The sequence below is a fragment of the Saccoglossus kowalevskii genome, chromosome 9, assembly GCF_978046115.1.
Source record: "Saccoglossus kowalevskii chromosome 9, keSacKowa6.1, whole genome shotgun sequence".
NCBI classification, from domain to species: domain Eukaryota; kingdom Metazoa; phylum Hemichordata; class Enteropneusta; family Harrimaniidae; genus Saccoglossus; species Saccoglossus kowalevskii.
The window spans coordinates 2,776,715-2,797,515 of NC_140649.1; the positions used below are offsets into that span (position 1 = coordinate 2,776,715).

The 20,801-nt window shown below is 35.4% G+C and overlaps 1 protein-coding gene and 1 long non-coding RNA gene across 2 annotated transcripts in view; one reads left to right on the forward strand and one right to left on the reverse strand.

Moving 5' to 3' along the window:
• LOC102809967 (phospholipid-transporting ATPase ABCA1-like) overlaps window positions 1-20,801 on the forward strand; it is a 104,169-nt gene that overhangs the window by 8,507 nt on the left and 74,861 nt on the right. Inside the window, exons 8-15 of the mRNA XM_085503538.1 lie at window positions 658-712; window positions 956-1,080; window positions 1,713-1,889; window positions 2,044-2,109; window positions 18,739-19,018; window positions 19,608-19,747; window positions 19,962-20,087; window positions 20,302-20,436. Coding sequence (XP_085359664.1) covers window positions 658-712; window positions 956-1,080; window positions 1,713-1,889; window positions 2,044-2,109; window positions 18,739-19,018; window positions 19,608-19,747; window positions 19,962-20,087; window positions 20,302-20,436 — 1,104 coding nt within the window. The remainder of the gene's footprint in view (window positions 1-657; window positions 713-955; window positions 1,081-1,712; window positions 1,890-2,043; window positions 2,110-18,738; window positions 19,019-19,607; window positions 19,748-19,961; window positions 20,088-20,301; window positions 20,437-20,801) is intronic.
• On the reverse strand, window positions 14,727-15,580 carry LOC146738055 (uncharacterized). Its single transcript, XR_014930307.1, has 2 exons — window positions 15,251-15,580; window positions 14,727-14,972 (listed from the first exon to the last, which is right to left on the reverse strand). It is a non-coding gene; the product is annotated as an uncharacterized LOC146738055 (long non-coding RNA).

The window sequence follows — 20,801 nt, forward strand, 5'->3', positions numbered from 1 at the left end:
CATGCACTCAACCATTTCACAATTTTAACATCAGGCTGAGATTTTTCTCATTTCCAACACCCTCAGAGATGAGAGCGCACTCCATTAAACAAATTTTTCAGATTAAACTGTTTAGTAATGAAAGCTATCATGTTTTAATTTTGACATTTTTTGCAAAAGTGTCAACTTTTAACCCAAACAATGTTTTTCTAAAATGGATATGTTAAAATAAACCTTATTTACCATGGAGATCTTCAGAAAATATGCAAATGACAGCAGTTTTTTGGGTATAAAGTTTGAATTGTTATTCATCACATTTTTCTTCCTAATTTTAGTTTGGTTTGATGGAATCTAAATTTTGGTCAAATTATTTTTTCAAATGCTAAATGTTATTATCCAAATTTTTAAAATTTTCTTCTTTGAAGGCTTGCACTTCATTTAAATATATTGAAGAATACGCAGGTTTTCAATTTACTGTTATGTTTACGTTGTGGTTGGTCAAGTTGTTTTCAACTATCATTTGAAAATTATATGTAATTTATATATAAAAAAAAAACAATCTTGCTTTCATGAAATTCATTGTATTCCAATGTTTCTTATTTTAATATTGATTGGAATATACACACAAAATATATTCATATTACGTTGAAAATGTTATATTTATCATATTGTTTTCAGTTGTCTGCTATTACAGGGGGTAGTGACATGGGTGACACACTGGGTGACATCACAGGTAAGGACAATCAGCTGACTGATATTTACTGTAAATGCATTCATTTATCATGGGTTTTTAATTTCACTATTTTTGTTAATACGTAAAATCTACTAAATTGAAGTGTTTCCCCGCCAAGTTTGTGAAACCCAGTGAAATTGCTCAAAATAGTTAAATTAAATACTAGCGAAAATAAATGGTTATAAAGTATTTGACTATCAAATAAAATCTTCATCTCATTTATTTATTTATTTTTGTGAACAGAGGGATTGCCATTGGCTGATTTACTATTAGATAGTGGTGCTGTCCGTACTTTTCTGGAACAGAATGTCAGTCTTTCTGAGAATGCAACAGATATCTTACTGAACTCTCCACTAACACCAAACCAGGTTTGTAGATTACATCTTTTTTTTGTGAGAATATGCACCATAACCTCATAATAGTGGATTGTCTTTCAGAAATCTGTATTACTCCATGTTTGGACAAAATCTGAAACTAATATTTTAGTTTTTGTGCATCTGTTGAGAACTCTATCTCAGTCATAACCCATTCATTTCAAACATCTAGTCTAATACATATGCAAATAATTTCATGATTTGGCCAAAGATGGCCAATCTTTCTTATGTTGGCCCATTCACTTCAATCTTGGTGTAAGGGTTAACCAGGCATTATGAGTATTTGAAGCAAGTCAATTTGATTTTTAAAATTTTCTCAAGATGCCATCTTTCAGGTCACTCAAATACTGTAACATCATATGCATTTTGCTCATGAGTAAATCTTGAGGTTATAAAATAGAAAGGTAAAAAAATATTCAGTATGTGTGGAACTAGAAGCTAAATTATCCTGAAATGTGTATTGTTTTGTGATTGAACGCAAATAAAGTATGTGTTTTGGTTATTATAATATTAATATTGATCAAAAATGTTTATGTGGTAGTATAAAATACTGTCACACAAAAATATCTCTTTACATTGCAGGTGCTTTATTAATATTCCAATAAAATTAACTATTTTTGTTTCAGTTGTCATCGCTGTTAGCTCAAGACAATATGCGTGATATTGTATGTAATACAACATCACTTGAACAATACCTAGATGTATCGGACCCTGTGACCTTACGTGAACTTAGCGATCAACTATGTCAGTTGTCAGACCAGCAGCTAAATGATTTGGTCGATGAACTCTCAGATCAATTCAGAGTAAGTAATCGTTGGTTAATTCACTCCTCCACTACTGAAATGAAATATACAATGTTGTGTTTGAGCTACAGTTGCTAGTCTGTGCAACTATGGGTTGTATTAAGAACACTAAATTATCTTTATTACTGTTAATTGACTCTTTATTTTTTTATAGATTAATGAGAATGGTACAGCGTTCTTTCGTGAATTACAGAAGAGATTGGAACTGTTAAATGACGAGGTAAATATTTCACAGATTATTTTTTCTGTAAAGCTCATTAACTACCCTAGTTGCCCGGGTACGCGCCCAGGGTCCTGAACATGGAAAATTGCGAAAAAAAGAGGTGGGCGTTTGCTCGGACATCCCCTACAAAAAAACAACAAACAAAATTGACAACACTCAGATTGAACTGCGGCGAGGAATCAAATGGCAAATGAAAACATGCAACGAAAATAAATGAACATTATGCAACGTTAGAAGTGTAACAAAAATAATTTATTGCTTATAATGTGACAAATAAACTAGAAATAATAAAACTTGAGGAATCATGTAAATTAGGATTTCCCTGCCGCAAACATGCCCATTACGCGTGAACTCAAAATGAACTAAAATGTAAGGGGTTAAAGAATTATTTCTGGTTTTGACAAATACTAGATCAATAATAACAATAATAATTTACAAATTTACACAGTGAAAATTATGAAAGTTCTTAGTTTGAAAAAATCTTTATTTGCACGTTCATTGCCATCTTCGTCAAAGTCTAAGCCTCAAAGTCCAAGTCGACGTCACTGTCGTCGTCTCAATATCTCTACAACTTTGTCTTGAAGTTCGTCAATGTCGTCGCACACAATTTGGACTTGGCACTTTTAATCCACGGATTTCGCTGTCTGTAAGCTTGGCATGTCTAATCACAAAAGACTCTTCTCTATCATCTTTGACCTTTAAGCATCTGCTTTACTGATTGGCTAAGAATGACACCACTAGTGTTTCTTCATATAGGTCAAGTCTTCAGCGTGACATTGCAAAATTGCTGGCCCCAGTTATGGATTCGCAAGCGGCTGCCAAATATTTTATAAAGCCAAAAAAACATGCTTTCAACCACTCTCCCGGGTACGGGTTGCTACAATATTGCAACATTGGTTTCATGGACGATGGCGCTAAAGCCGAACAAGTGCGACACTTGCTTTGCAGATTTCGATACTGTAAGATTTGCTTGAATCGTTTCTAAGGAAGTGCAAACCAATTGCCTCTTTTCAGGGCCACAAGGTATTTCAAAAAGAAAACTATCGTTTCTGCTTTAATATACATTTTGTAGACTTCCTGATTCTTATGATTCTGATAAAAATGTAAATTACTTATACAGCGATGCCCTAAAGGCAGAATGTGAAATCGGTTATTTTGGTTTAACCCCACGTTTTATGCAATTGACATAAGTCCCCATTCGGACGCAATCCGAAAATGAGGACTTTTTTTTGACCCTTGTGTGTCCGTGCGTGCATCCGGACCTGTATCTTAGACATGCCTGGACCAATCACAATCAAACTTCACATATACATCATACATAATATTATACATATGCACATCAATTTGTTGCACGATCTGATTCAAGATGACCGAATAGCGCTCATTTTTGTTCTGAAAAATCATCAAAATCAAGCATTTCTCGACTGTTACAAATGGATTTTGTTCAAACTTAGTATATACATTAGACATTATGGGACCTTTTATCATTTTATTTTTCAGATTGGATTCAAAATGGCTGACTGGTGGCCATTTTGTTTTAATGAATGGGCTTCTAGAGCCATATCTACCGGGTATACATGTATTCAAAATGGCTGATTTTGTTTTAATTAATGCTGTTCCAAAGTAATATCTCTCAATATGGACAAGTACTCATTTGACGATCAAATACAAATGTTAATCATTTTAATGTTAAACAATCATCATAATCATATTCCTGACATGGTTATATTCCAGCTATATTACTGTAAAAAAAACTATATACTTTAAATTCAATAACTAACGGGGACTGTGCCATGCATGGCTTGTTTTTCAAGGTAGGTGTTGAAAAAGACCCCTGGGCGTATTGTATCAAAATTGGGGGTGGGCGTTTGCCCGGTCAACTACAGTAAATGGATATTTATAATGTGTAGGCTAGGGGAGTCATAATTACTCATTGGTTTTGTGTTTTCACCGATGCTTTGGGAGTAGTCATTTTTTAGTGTGCCTGGTGACAGTTCTGAACATAGAAATGCAAGGTACAAGCCCAGACAATTTTTATAGTGTATTTTTTTGGTCTAAACAAGCAGGAACAGGAATGAATCTTGGCCAGTGGGTTCAGCTCGTATTAACCAATGGTAGGGGTTGACCATGTAGTTTGTTGCAGCAACCACTATGCTACAATCTACTGACTCCACACTGAGGGACAAACCATTTGAGTTTTATTTGCAGTTGTATTTAGTTCATTCACTTCTACCCACATGATCCCAACCGATGATCCTAACCGATGATCCAAACCGATGATCCAAACCGATGATCCAAACCGATGATCCAAACCGATGATCCCAACCGATGATCCAAACCGATGATCCCAACCGATGATCCCAACCGATGATCCTAACCGATGATCCCAACCGATGATCCAAACCGATGATCCAAACCGATGATCCCAACCGATAATCCAAACCGATGATCCAAACCGATAATCCTAACCGATGATCCAAACCGATAATCCTAACCGATGATCCTAACCGATGATCCCAACCGATGATCCAAACCGATGATCCCAACCGATAATCCAAACCGATGATCCAAACCGATAATCCTAACCGATGATCCAAACCGATAATCCTAACCGATGATCCCAACCGATGATCCAAACCGATGATCCTAACCGATAATCCAAACCGATGATCCAAACCGATAATCCAAACCGATGATCCAAACCGATAATCCAAACCGATGATCCAAACCGATGATCCAAACCGATAATCCTAACCGATGATCCAAACCGATGATCCAAACCGATGATCCAAACCGATGATCCCAACCGATAATCCAAACCGATGATCCAAACCGATGATCCAAACCGATGATCCAAACCGATGATCCAAACCGATGATCCAAACCGATGATCCCAACCGATGATCCTAACCGATAATCCTAACCGATGATCCAAACTGATGATCCAAACCGATGATCCAAACCGATGATCCAAACCGATGATCCAAACCGATGATCCAAACCGATGATCCAAACCGATGATCCAAACCGATGATCCAAACCGATGATCCTAACCGATAATCCTAACCGATGGTCCTAACCGATGATCCAAACCGATGATCCAAACCGATGATCCAAACCGATGATCCAAACCGATGATCCAAACCGATGATCCAAACCGATGATCCTAACCGATGATCCAAACCGATGATCCTAACCGATAATCCTAACCGATGATCCAAACCGATGATCCAAACCGATGATCCAAACCGATGATCCAAACCGATAATCCTAACCGATGGTCCTAACCGATAATCCAAACCGATAATCCTAACCGATGGTCCTAACCGATGATCCAAACCGATGATCCAAACCGATAATCCTAACCGATGGTCCTAACCGATGATCCAAACCGATGATCCAAACCGATAATCCAAACCGATGATCCAAACCGATGATCCAAACCGATGATCCAAACCGATGATCCAAACCGATGATCCAAACCGATGATCCTAACCGATGATCCAAACCGATGATCCTAACCGATAATCCTAACCGATGATCCTAACCGATAATCCAAACCGATGATCCAAACCGATGATCCAAACCGATGATCCTAACCGATGATCCAAACCGATGATCCAAACCGATGATCCAAACCGATGATCCCAACCGATGATCCTAACCGATAATCCTAACCGATGATCCTAACCGATAATCCTAACCGATGGTCCTAACCGATAATCCAAACCGATGATCCAAACCGATGATCCAAACCGATGATCCAAACCGATGATCCTAACCGATGATCCAAACCGATGATCCTAACCGATAATCCTAACCGATGATCCTAACCGATAATCCAAACCGATGATCCAAACCGATGATCCAAACCGATGATCCTAACCGATGATCCAAACCGATGATCCAAACCGATGATCCAAACCGATGATCCCAACCGATGATCCTAACCGATAATCCTAACCGATGATCCTAACCGATAATCCTAACCGATGATCCTAACCGATAATCCAAACCGATGATCCAAACCGATGATCCAAACCGATGATCCTAACCGATGGTCCTAACCGATAATCCTAACCGATGATCCTAACCGATAATCCTAACCGATGATCCTAACCGATAATCCTAACCGATGATCCTAACCGATAATCCTAACCGATGGTCCCAACCGATGATCCCAACCGATGATCCCAACCGATAATCCAAACCGATGATCCAAACCGATGATCCTAACCGATAATCCTAACCGATGATCCCAACCGATGATCCCAACCGATGATCCCAACCGATAATCCAAACCGATGATCCAAACCGATGATCCTAACCGATAATCCAAACCGATGATCCAAACCGATGATCCAAACCGATGATCCTAACCGATGGTCCTAACCGATGATCCCAACCGATGATCCCAACCGATGATCCCAACCGATAATCCAAACCGATGATCCCAACCGATGATCCTAACCGATAATCCAAACCGATGATCCAAACCGATGATCCAAACCGATAATCCTAACCGATGGTCCTAACCGATGATCCAAACCGATGATCCTAACCGATGATCCAAACCGATGATCCTAACCGATAATCCTAACCGATGATCCTAACCGATAATCCAAACCGATGATCCAAACCGATGATCCAAACCGATGATCCTAACCGATGATCCAAACCGATGATCCTAACCGATAATCCTAACCGATGATCCTAACCGATAATCCTAACCGATGATCCTAACCGATAATCCTAACCGATGATCCAAACCGATGATCCTAACCGATAATCCTAACCGATGATCCTAACCGATGGTCCCAACCGATGATCCCAACCGATGATCCCAACCGATGATCTCAACTGGAGATCCCAACCAGTGATCCCAACCAGTGATCCCAACTGGAGATCCCAACCGATGATCCAACCGGTGATCCCAACCGATGATCCAACCAGTGATCCCAACCGATAATCCTAACCGATGATCCTAACCGATGATCCAAACCGATGATCCTAACCGATAATCCTAACCGATAATCCTAACCGATGGTCCCAACCGATGATCCCAACCGATGATCCCAACCGATGATCTCAACTGGAGATCCCAACCAGTGATCCCAACCAGTGATCCCAACTGGAGATCCCAACCGATGATCCAACCGGTGATCCCAACCGATGATCCAACCAGTGATCCCAACCGATGATCCAACCGGTGATCCCAACCACCCAACCCAGCAATGATTTCATCAAAATGTGGACTTTTTCACTCATGGCACACAGTTCTCAATCAGTATGAATGTTGTGTTGGTGGGATGTTGAATGTTCATCACTACCATATATGGATGTCACGAGTCACCTGATGCCTGAATTCATGTCTTTGATTGGATAGATGCTTGACCTTGTGTCAGAACAAACTCTCAGTTGCATAATTTAGAATTTTTGCTCTAAATTAATCTTAACAAAAAAAACCTGTATTATATATTTTGGGGAAAACAAGTCATAATTAATTAGTTTTTGACTCCCATGTGCGAAGCACAAAATGGGAGTCTTTGCAGTTAGTGTGTCTGTATGTGTGTATGTGTGTATGTGTGTATGTGTGTCCGACTGTTCCACTGCTATCTCAAGAACCATACATCGGTTTTTGATGAAACTTGGTGCATAGATGCTCTGGGCCAATGCGCAGATTTGATTAGGTTTTGGTAAAAATCCATGCTCGTTAATTACCTAATTTGCATGATAATTAGCTAATTTTTAGCTGTTCTATGACTGTTCCACTGATATCTAAAGAACCACTCATTGGATTTTGATGAAACTTGGTACATAGATGCTCTGAACATATGCGCAGATTTGATTAATTTTTGGTAAAAATCCGTGCATATTAATTACCTAATTTACATGATAATTAGCTATTTTTTAGTGGTTCCATGACTGTTCCACTGATATCTAAACAACCACTCATTGGATTTTGATGAAACTTGGTACATAGATGCTCTGAACTAATGCTAGGTTTTGATTAGTTTTTGGTAATAATCCGTGGATACTAATTACCTAATTTGCATAATGATTAGTCAATTTTCGGTTTTTCCACTGATATCTCAAGTACTAATCATCACATTTCAAATGAAACTTGGTACATAGATGTCATACGACACTGCACAGACCTGATAGTTTTTATGGTAATATCAGTACATATTAATTACCTAATTTGCATAATTAATTAATTTTCAGCATTTGATATAAGTAGTTAGCATTACATTTCAATGAAACTTGGTACTTACATACTCAAGGACTATGCAGAGATTGATTGTTTTCGATAAATATTTGTGCATATTAATCACCTAATTTGCATAATTAGTTAATTTTCAGCTTTTCCATGGGTATCTCAAGTACTAATCATCGCATTTCAATGAAACTTGGTACATAGATCCTTTAGGACTATGCAGAGACCTGATTAGTTTTAGGGTAAATAATTGTGCATATTAATTACCTAATTTGCATAATTAATTTTCAGCTTTTCTACTGATATCTAAAGTACTAATCATTTACATTTCAATGAATCTAGAATTATGCAGACCCAATTAGTTTCCGGTAAATATTTGTGCATATTAATCACCTAATTTGCATAATTAACCAACTTTCACACTGATATCTCAGGTACTATACATCACATATCAATGAATGTACATGGATGCTGTAGGACAATAGACAGACCTGAATAATTGTGGGTTACAATCTGTACATATTAATTACCTAATTTGCATAATTAACCAATTTTAAGCTTTCACACTGATATCTAAAGTACCGTAAAAACTCCAAAATTTCGACTGGTTTTGAATAATTGGCGTTAGAAATGTGACATGTTTTTAGAGTCGTGGCCGAGTTGTAACTCAAAATCTAAACAAAGTCATCAATCAGTGAGTATTATGACAAGCAAAACAAAACATCAAGACGCGCAGAAGAGGTCAGCACAAAACTAATAGGTCAAAAGACAAAGCTGTCTCGCACTACCTAGGAAAACTTGCGAATGTTCGAAGTACAGGTACCCATTGGACAAAAGATACATGGAAGTTTAGCAAACTATCTCCCCGACCCAGTGCAATGTATCCGGTTAGAATCAAAGCTCACGTGTCCCTTATTTGAGGGACCAAATTCTGCCGTAAATTCGCCCTTGGATTAAAAAATAAAATGGGACTTTTAAGGTGTATTTTGGCGTCATTTTTCGGACATTTCAATCAATCCTGCCGGCTAAAATAGAGTCTAAGTTTTACCGTAGTCATTGACGTCTGTCTATTCAAGAGTACACGTGTATGATTTTTATCGTGACTAGCAAGAGCGGGTAAGCTTCCTTTCGAGAATGAGCTGTTATCACTGTGAACAATGTTAAATTATTCTTCAGATGACCAGTTTATTTTTTAAAAACAACTAATTTTTTTATTTAAAAAAAAATCATGCTGTTTTCGCATCAAAATCCAAGCCAAAATATCGTACTACAACATCAATCTCTTCGCATTGCGTTCAATAACATTAACATATTTAAATAAGCTATGGTAATTTGAACACGTTGGCATCATCCAGCTTTTTGATTGGTTAATTAGCGATTTGACCTATTTGACCTAAGAGAACATGGCGGATATCCTACAGCATCAAACGTTTATACGAGACCGGAATCATTCGCTTACGATGAAACTTAGTTGACTTTTATTTGTATTTCATAACCATTCAACAAATTTATTTTGTGTACATTATTATAATCACTACTGAGTACAGTAATAATCAACAATTCAGAAACGCAGCATGCCGAGATTTTTGTGTTCGTTTTTATTTGAAACTTCGTTTATTTAGAATATATTTTCGTTACCAATAAAATAAAAATCTCTCAGTCAATCAGAAACCCGGATTCATGCCTTCGAGGAAGGTCCCGTTTGAACGCTCACATCGGTTTTTTTTTTCGTTTGGGGGAAAACTAAAACTGGTCGCAATTTTCGAATAAGAATGAGTCGGCAATTTTTAGTGGAGTCGAAAATTTGGAGGTAAATAAAACACCGAAACCCGGCAAATAAATAGCCAATCGAATTTTTAGAGGGGTCGAAATTTTGGAGTTTTCACGGTACTAATTATTCCATTTCAATGAAACTTAGTACAAAGATGCTCTAGGACAATGTACAAACCTAATTAGTTTGGGGTAAAAATCTGTTCATATTAATTCCCTAATAAGCATAATAATTCATAATTTTTTGGTTCTAATCACATTTCAATTAAACTTGGAGACATAGATTTTCTGTTACATTGCGCAGACCTCATTAGTTTTACACTCAAATCTGGTCATATTAATTTTCTGATTTGCATAATTAGTTTTCAGCTAAGTAATTTCGAATTATATTTAATGTGTCTCCAATACTCTCAGCACATGGGAGTTCTTTCTAAGCTTTCTTTGATTTAGATGTCCATCATAGTTGTAGCTTGGATGTCACAGCATTGTGTTTTTGGCAGGAATGCCTATTACATGTGTCTACAACTGTTTCTCCAATGCTGGATCAAATCATGGCAAATGTTACATCTACATGTATCAGTTTCTACCCCCCTCCCCCAATAATTAAAGGACTATTTATTGAATTGAACAAAAATTATTCTCTTAATTTGCACAAAAAAAAAACAATTCACTTAAAACAGCGTCCGGATAACTTTCGGAAATTCCGTCGCGTTTCGGAAAGATTTAATTTTCACAACTTTTGAATATTTATTCATACTTTTAGGCTAGTGAGCAGGTTATAATAATTTTTCATTTCACTTTAACTCTGTTTTTTTCACCCCTCAGACCCCTTTGAAAAGTCACTTCTGGCCATTGTAATGGCCACTATTTTCTTAATGGCCAGAATACCAACCTGAAATTTTTTAATGGTCAAAATATTGACCAGTATTTTCAAACTGGTTGTTATAATGACCACTATTTTTACACTGGTCAGAATAATAGTAATTTTTTATTTAATGATGGAGTGGGTGACAATCTATTTTTTTAATGGGTATTATAATGATCATTTTATTTTTCATTACATGAATAAAATGGTCATTTTTTTTTTCATGTCACAGATATACCTGGTAATGGCACATGGGGATTGACAGCTCTCCTCTTTTTCCTCACTCGCTTCAGTTTGCTTCAATTTTAAGCCAGTACAATTGTAGGTAAACGTAAAATACAAGATTTTGAAAAATTTGAAATATGGAATTATATATCTTGAAAAAATATGACGTTTTGGGTTAATTTGTTTTTAAAATCACAACAAATCATGCACTTGATACTGTTGACTTAATAATATATAGTATAATGCAATAGGTTATTGAACATAGAAGATGACTCGTTTTCAAAATTCGGTCTAGACCCTTATCACGGGTGCTAATGAAGTGTGTGCAAACATTGAGCCCAGGCTAGTCACCCAAAATACCATTGTACTTGATGTCCATTTGAAAATTTAACTATTATATTCATAACTATTCTTATTCATAACTATACTAAACTTGACAATCAATACAAGCACATCCTGTGACATTATTCTTGAGATAAAAATGGACTGACAATGAGACTCTGTACTACATCCTGTTCTTATAAAGGCAATGTCCAGCATTTTAATACCTTGAACAAACAAACAAGACATTCACTACTGAACCTTCGAAAAGGGTGCAACCCCAAAAATACTCAGCAACTGACTTTCCACCAAAAAAAGTCACATAAACAGCTGGTTACTCCAAAAAGTCACAGGGAGTTACTCCAAAAAGTCACATTAACAGCGAGTTATTAATCCGAAAATGAGCCTGTCTTTATGAGTGGGGTTAAGCTCAAACATAAACAAAATTCCCATTTTAATAATGACAAAAAACTAAAGTTTAGTCTTCAAATACACCCAAACTATAACATTTTAAATTGAAATACTTAACCAGTAACTTTTCATAACATGTGTTATAAACTGTAGAAGTTTATGTTGAAGGGTTGATGGAAGGTGATTTTAAAGTGGCTAAGACACAGTCAACTAAAAAATACCCATGATGCTCTGCTTTATTTTTATATTTTGCTATTTTCTCTATTATGAATGGTTTAATGTGATATGAAAATTATCTGTGAAAATATTCCACGACTACTGCATGTGTACAAAACGGTGTTGGGTGGTTCAGTAAGTTATATGGGGGGGGGGGGGGGTCCTAGCATAGAGCTCCATGTGTGTAGCTAGCTGACTTAGCAGTGAATGGCATGTTTGTTTGTTCACGGTATTATAATGCTGTACAATAATAGTGTTCATGCTACATGAAGTACTGGCTAAGATTTTAGCTGATGTTTTGACTAGACCCAATTGCATCCATGCATTGGGAGGGCCAGTCCTTAGCACGGGCTAAGGGGCGCTGTTTACGAACGCAAAATTTCTGCTGCTGACATGTTTCATTCTAATTTATGAAGCGAAGTGCACTGAAACACGAGCGTAGACAGACCGATTTATTTGGATGCACAGGAACAGTATATAACGGCGTTACAGAATGCAGAGTTTTATTAGTGCATGTTGTAGACAGCGAACCAAATTGGCGTTGTTGTATGCTCTACTACAGCGACCCAATCAGTGTGGAAGCGTGTACGGAGTAATTAATGACTGGTGGGATACTAGTTGACGACTTCCCCAGAAGTCGAAGATATGGTGTTTCGCATGCGCACGCATGCCGTTTTGGAGTGTAACGTAAATTGCACATGTGATATTGCTTTTGAGTGTACCAATCAACATCACAAAAATTCCCTTCTAACAACTATCAGCAAACTAGTATCGGAAGCACCACAATGGTTTAAAAAAAAACAATTGAAAAAACTGGTTAATAAAAAAAAATAAGCATTATAAATCAATAAAACATGGAAAAGGAATGGAAAAAAAAAAATATTAAGGGAGAAAAATATATGGTGGTTGTTTCGATAATTTGTGGTTGGTTTATTTCGGTTAACAGTGTAGTTATAGAACTGTACCATTGCTGTTTAATTGTTTGTTCATAATTGCTGCCTCCCTTGGGAAACAAGTTTGGGTGTTCTTAGCCAGTGCACAGACCCTCAACACTGTGGCCTGTGCTATAACTGTTGGGCCCTCCTGTGAGTGAACACAATTGGGTATAGCTGATATGCAAACATTTGGGATTCACTTATATCTTAGCCTGTACTTGGTCAAAGTCCCTCTTATGACTATGACTTGGTGTAGCCTGAAACCAGACTACTGTGAATTAGTGATGTTTTGTAATGGATTACCTCCCTGATGAGTACATTTAAATAACAATGGAAACTAGCATATCACTGGCAACACATATAAGGATTTTGGCAAATTTTCACCGTTTTGTATGAAACTATTTTCACAACAACATTAATGTTTTACAATAAATTATATCAAACATATGTATAATTTAGTAGTATTAAAACTTTTTAAGTTTTTTTGAATTAAGAATGCACCAATCTTACTAGGAATCTATTCAAATCTAACCTAATGTGTGCTATTAATAATGGCTCATCAAAGGTATTGAATTACTGAACACACATCTTTGCATAGTTTCCAAAACTAAAATATTATTTCATGCTCTGCCCCCTCTCATGTAACAGTTTGTTAAGAATACGTACATTATTTAAAATCATTTTAAAAATGTGACTGGAATGTCCAGGCCCAAACTTCTGCTGCTGCAACATCCGACCATTCCTGCATGTACATGCAATTGTTTCTCTGAGATTCTGCATGCAACCAGTTTATTTTTTGAACTGAATAACAGATTCCTAGAAGTTTATTTTGACATTTTCAAATAACACTATATATAATTTAACAATTTCAGGAATAGATTAGATTGCTTGCTATTCCATTAGAAACTCTTACTTCCAAGTGTGATTTTCAACAAGCGTTCATATGTTTAGCTAACCAAAGGGAAACAAAAGCATAGTGACAGGAAGTCAACACAGCAGAAAGTATGACAAAGGTTTACACTTAAGTAAATAATTTATAACCAAAGACCATCTATGCATAAACAACTAAAGATCTGGGAGGTACAGCTTTGCAAAGTAAAAATGTCATATGGGGGGGGGGGGGGGGGTTAAAACATTGCTTCAAACACAGTCCCTCTATCACTGTGCTTCAAAACATCATCTTAATTATTCAGCTCAGTGTACAAACACATAAAGTACAGAAATTGGATAATTAATGAAAACATTAGACAAAACAAGAATATGTAAGCAATATTTTGTTTTGTTTTTTAAAAATCATGATGTAGTGCACAGCCATACAGACTGTTTTAGTGGATAATAATATTTTAGGTTTGCAATGTCATACTCCTCCAGATATTCATCAAGTTTTCTTGAGAGGCGATTAGCTTAAGGAGGGGGCTGTGCAAAATGTTTTTTCTCCTCTTTGTTTTTGTGCTATTCTTTTTCTAGTGTAAAATATTTTTTCTCAAAGATGTAGGCGTGTAAAATTTGTTCATGTTTTTGATCTCTACAGGATTTTTTCAATAATATTTTCCTGTTAATTATTATTAAGAAGATGAAAGATTGTGGAGTGAGTGTGGGTGTGTACAAAAGGGTCAGCAAGAAGAACTATATAAGATAGCTGAAAATCATGAAATACCAGTTGAAAGATGTCACTTTTATTTGAGGGAAAACATAATAAAAGGAATGTACAGTAACTCTACACACTTGGAACTTTCAAAATCTGTGTGCAAATGTAAAACTGATAAACATGCAAATGCTAAACCATTGCATCCATCAATACTGGTTAAACTTTTTTTTCCCCTTAACGTCCATAAATTCTGGTTCTTCAACTTCTTACGTTCCATTTATATAGTATTTCCTTTTTTTAAATTGTCATTATCTGCAAAAAATAATTCAGATTGCTATTAGCTTACAATGACCAGTTTTTAATTAAGACACTTTGTAATCAATTTTGGAAACAAAAATTTGTGGTGTCTGTGTATTTTGGCATATTTCTGTCCTCACTAATAACAATGTGGATAAAATAACATCTTGTGATATGTCAATTTTTTCCCTATGCAACTCGGATATACTTCCAAAAAGATGATACCCGGTACATTCTGATTGAAAAAATATAAATATCAAATAAAACAGAATAACATCAAATTGTTTCCTAACCGAATATATTAGGGGTTGTGCCATATATACACACAGTTCATCTCTTGAGAGACTAGGACAGTACACAGTCCCTCTGTGGACAGTACATTGCTGTACTTGGGAACCTAATTTCTGAGAACAATAGGGGGATTTAACTTCCTACAAGAGACAAAAGAAAGTTATGTAACAATGCAGCTGCATGATTTTGTCTTTCAAAGTAGGAAGCTGTGTACATACAAAATTATAGAGTCCCTCCACAATGGGAATGCCACCATGCATGTACAACTTCATCGATCCCCAGGTACTTTCACAAAATAAATAATTGTATTATAATTATGATCCAATACAATACCATATTCGCTCTAAAATTACATTTGTGGATACTAAATCATGAAAATATTACATATTTCGACCATTGAAGATCCCTGTAATTTACCTAAGTGCATGTGCTGCTAATAGAGTAATTATGTTAAGTGTAATATTGTTTCTATATTTTTTTTTCAAAATCAAAAAAATGATATTAATAAAATATAAAAACAGTTTAGTTTGAAAAGTGAAATAATGGTATTCAGATGGTTATGATTTAAGCATGACCTTAGAAAACAGGGTCATGCAACTTCTGTCTGAGACAATGTGCAATGTGGGTTATAACCTCCTGTATAATCTTATTAATACATATACATGTACCTAGAAGATTTATACATCTGAAACAGTTTTTACTAGTATTCCCATTAGTCAGTGTATAACAAGTACACTATGCTATATCTGTTCTAAATATGATGAAAAATCCACTTGTTATAATGACACAAATTTTCACAGGTCATTGTTTACTTTTAGGCAGTTTTGTTTCCTTGCAGAGAAAACTTACCATTTTTGTTTACCTTTCCTGATTTCATAGTGGAATACAAATTGTTAATTTTTAGTTTCACTCGCATCAATAGAATGGACTTGGCTATTCAAGTTTTGATCAAATTTAATTTTTCTGATTATATTCCAACCACAAAATTGTCTCATTTTGTGTAGCTACACCCTGGCAGCCATGTTTGGCTTATGAAACAGGAGAGGATGTAACAGTGGTGTTGACATAGATTTATTATCAGTTTCTCTAAGGTGTTAATTTGGGTAGGGGGATTATAACTAAGGTTACATGAAAGGGGTAGCCACAGTAGCATGTCCCTGTTCTCTAAGGTCTATGATTTAAGTACCATTATATAGACTAAATATTTTTTTGTCCAAGTTGAGCAAGAGTACCCATGATCAATTTGGCTGACCCAGAAATGCCTAGGACATTTACTGACTGCATATTACACCTTCATTATATTTTGTTTAAGTCTCGCCCATTTGCCCCCTGTATCTTCAAAAGTAGTGTTCATGCTACACAAAGTACGGGCTAAGATTTAAGCTAATCTCATATGTTTGAGTTCATGCACAGAAGGAAACAATGGTTAGCACGGGGTAAGGAACGCCCAAACTTATTAAGAATAGGCAAAATCTTCAGAAACTTTAACTATGAGTGCTCAGTAAGAGTAAGTAGGAAGGTTAGTTCTACAGCTATAAAACAATACCAAAGCAAATTCAGAAAGTGCAAATTGCAGAATAACAGGAAGTAGCACAGTATCTCATCATCGGTACATTTTTTCTTGAGTCAATCTCTCTATATGTGTTAGCGTTGATTGTCATGCAGGAAATGGCACACCAAAATAAAAAGTTATGAATATAGTAGTAAATCTCCTAAATGAACATTAAATTCAATGGGTTTTTTAGCCGAGCTAAGCGTTCATGCTTGTTTTGTTTTGCCTGTGCTAAGGCTTTGGACTGACCAGATTTACTCTGTACCTAGTATTTCTTAGCCTGTATTCATGCACATTTTTTTAGCACAGGTTAAGGTATTGGACCTCTTAGCCTTTGCTAAAGAGCTCTACGTGAATCTACGAATAAGTGTCTTCTGTTTATTTCTACCTTAGGTGCATACATTAAGATTCACTTCCCCTTTATATTGATCTCTACAACTCATTCAAATCAAATCAAAGATGAGCAAAGAATATTAGATTCAATTGAAATTTAGTTTAAATCCATGCTAAATTAAAAGTTATTTTGAGTATGAGTTTTACTTTTTTCTTTTGTGCGCAAAGAAAAATGAACTGTTGCACACTGTAGGCATATATCATCTATACTAGTTTACAGGAAAAAGGGATTCTGTATGGTATTTGATGTTATGGGCATAATATATACATGTATAGTTAATACATGATTACTAAATTAGATTTCCCAGTGTACAGTACACTATTGCTGGTATTGTCTGAAGAGAAAAAAAAAACAATATACATAGTCTTCAAAAATTTAAAAAAAACAAACATTTTGCAGTCAGTTAAATTATTTTATTAAAATAATTTGAAAACATTGCCATGAATGGAAACAAATTTACGTTGATGTTTTTTTGCAGATTTCAGGAGTTGGAAATAAATTTTGTTTATACTTTTCTTGTATTAACAAACATAGGAGCTAATCCTCATTAACACCTACTTGAGCTTGTTGTTTGACAATTATGAATAATAATGAAGTATTACTTACACAGTGTGCCATGACTGAACAAAAACGAAAGCCCCAAAAGACTATCCTGCTACCATGGAACTATAAATGGGTTTATAGTTCCATGCTGCTACATAAACAACAACAAAAGTATCTAGTATTGTATTGAAGTCATTGTAAAATGGTAAAATAATTACAAATTCATACCTTGATGTGCCAGTTGCAGTACTGCAATCGTCCTATGATTCAACACCATCTAAATACTCCGCAGGTTATGCAGTCCACCAGCAGTCACTGGCATCAGCGTTACTATGAAATTTCACTGGGGATCGAGGCAATATTCGCGAAATTTCATTTAAGTGTACTTGGAAGCGCCAGTGAAACTTGGGAAAAATAAATTCCCACACGTATATTGAGGCTGTTTTCTGGGCCATTATATTTAGAGACATGAACAAAAATACTGGTCATTTTATGTATGTAATGAAAAATAAAATGACCATTATACTGCCCATCAAAAAAAAATGTTCATCAACTCCATCATTTAAAAAGCAATTGTAATTATTCTGACCAGTATAAAAAACATGGGTCATTAAAACCACCATTTTAAAAACACTGGTAAATATTTTGGCCACTTAAAATATTCTGGTCAATACTCTGGCCATTAAGAAAATAGTGGCCATTATAATGGCCAGAAGTGACTTTTTAAAGGGGTCTGAGGGGTGTAAAAACAGTGTTAAAGTGAAATGAAGAATTATTATAACCTTCTCACTAACCTAAAAGCAAAAATAAATATTCAAAAGTTTTGAAAATTAAAACTTTCCGAAACGCGACGGAATTTCCGAAAGTAATCCGGACGCTGTTTTAAATACTTGATTTATGATTTATATGAGTAGAGTTCATCTGAAGTTCGCCGCATATGCCCAATTGTCCCAATAGGAAAACAACTAAACTACTATAAAAACCTTTCTTGTACTCAACAGTTACAGTTACTGGAGCAATTGTCCTCAGGTTTCTCAAACTTTGTTGGCAACCAGTCCTTAGACAACATTATGCTTGGCATATGTGGCAATCAGTCAGATATGATGGATGCCACTCTCTTGTATGGGCTGATTGGTGGTCTTAGTGGAGACGATGTCAGTAATGTCACTGATGAGTATGATCCAAGTAAAAACAATGATATGCCTGAAGAATATGACAGGTATGCTGAAATGGAAGAAGAAGAAGAAACTAATGAAGAGTATGTCTATGACAATTCTACCAGTAAGTTGATACCATTTTATCTTGCCATAATGTGAATGAATGAAGAAATATATGTAGGGAAAAAATCACTATTGTTCTCGTCATTCTTGTTGTCACTGTCACAAACTTTTTTTTTACAATAACCCAAATTTGGATGTGTCGTTAATCATCCTGAACACTTAACCAACTTTAATTTTGTATGTCTATTTTTACATCTACCAAAGAGGTTTCGTTTTTGTTTTGTTTGTCTGACGAAATTCTACAACTGTTCTGACAAGGACCAATCAGAGGCGTGGATATAGTTTTCATGGAAATATCAATTTTATGAATGATTTTTTTATTCATAATTCAAAATGTTATGAAAAATCTCATGAAATTTCCTTCCAAGTGGCTAAGCACTGAAATACCGACTTATAACATGTAAAGGGAAATCTACTGTAAACAAATCATGATCTAAATTGAACACTTGTATTAAAATGGCAAACCTTTAAACACTTCCATAAAGAATGGTTCACACAATCAAAAATTCTGATCAGATTCTGTAATTTGTATGTTCATGTCATTGATAATTTTTTGTAGTCAATCATTTTACATTATTTTGTTTTTGTAGCTCCCTTCTGTAACTCACTTTTTGAGCAGATTGAATCAAACCGATTTACTCGTATCTTGTGGAATCGACTTAAACCGATCGTTGTCGGATATGTTCCTTTCTCACCAAATACCACCACGGCACGAAGAGTTATTGATAAAGTGAGTGGAATTTTGTTTTTTACTAATGAATCATGACATAGGACTTTGTAACTATGGAAACCAAAATCATACTTGAACTTGTTTGTGTAATATCTCATTCACTGTTAGGATAAAATTAACAGTGTGGACTTTAAATAAGAGTCATTTATTGGGGGAGGTAAGAGTTATTTTAATACATATTTTATTAAATGATGTTCTTGCTATTTCCTTCTAGACAAATTGGCCATTTAAGATTTTACAGAATATTGTTGATTTGGCTGAAGCATGGCTGGAAATGTCACCAGACTTGCTACGATTTCTAAATGAAACCACCTTACCGACATTGCCACAGTCATTTCTGGTAAGTATAATACTATGTTTCCTATCATTCATTGTAAATACATACCCACAATGCATCAGTCTAGACTTGATTAATGTAGAAACACAATGAATTATTTTTTAATGTCATTCCAAAATTTCTTTTTTTTAGCTACAAACTGTTGGCTGTAATTGAGAGAAGACATCAAGATTCTAAATTATCCAGTACAATATTTGACTATTTTTTATTTTTTTAGGATATTTACCAAAATAGCGCATGGTTTGATGATTTCTTCAGAGTATATAATGAGACTCTATCTGATAAAGACACATGGATACAGACGATACAAACATTAGATGAAGTAGCCGAGATGATAACCTTGTATTTGCCGGTAATGACCTCTACACAATTGGTGATATTTTTTGTTTTATTTTTACTTGGATGGTCATTGTACAAATATCATTGATATTTTCAGTTCAGCTTTAATTAATATGATAAATATTTACACTATTGGGATTAGTTTTATATTATATATTTGGCCATTTTTTACAATCAAAATCTAGGCATGTAGTTAGTGTTTCTGTGTGTATGTCAAGAATCAATCATCAGATTTTTCAATGAAAATGCGTAGACCTGATTATTTTTGCATATCAATTAGCTAGTTTGCACAATGATTAGTAAATTTTCGCGTTTTACATTTGTACAATGATATAAGTACTAATCATCACATTTCAATGAAACTTGGTACATAGATGC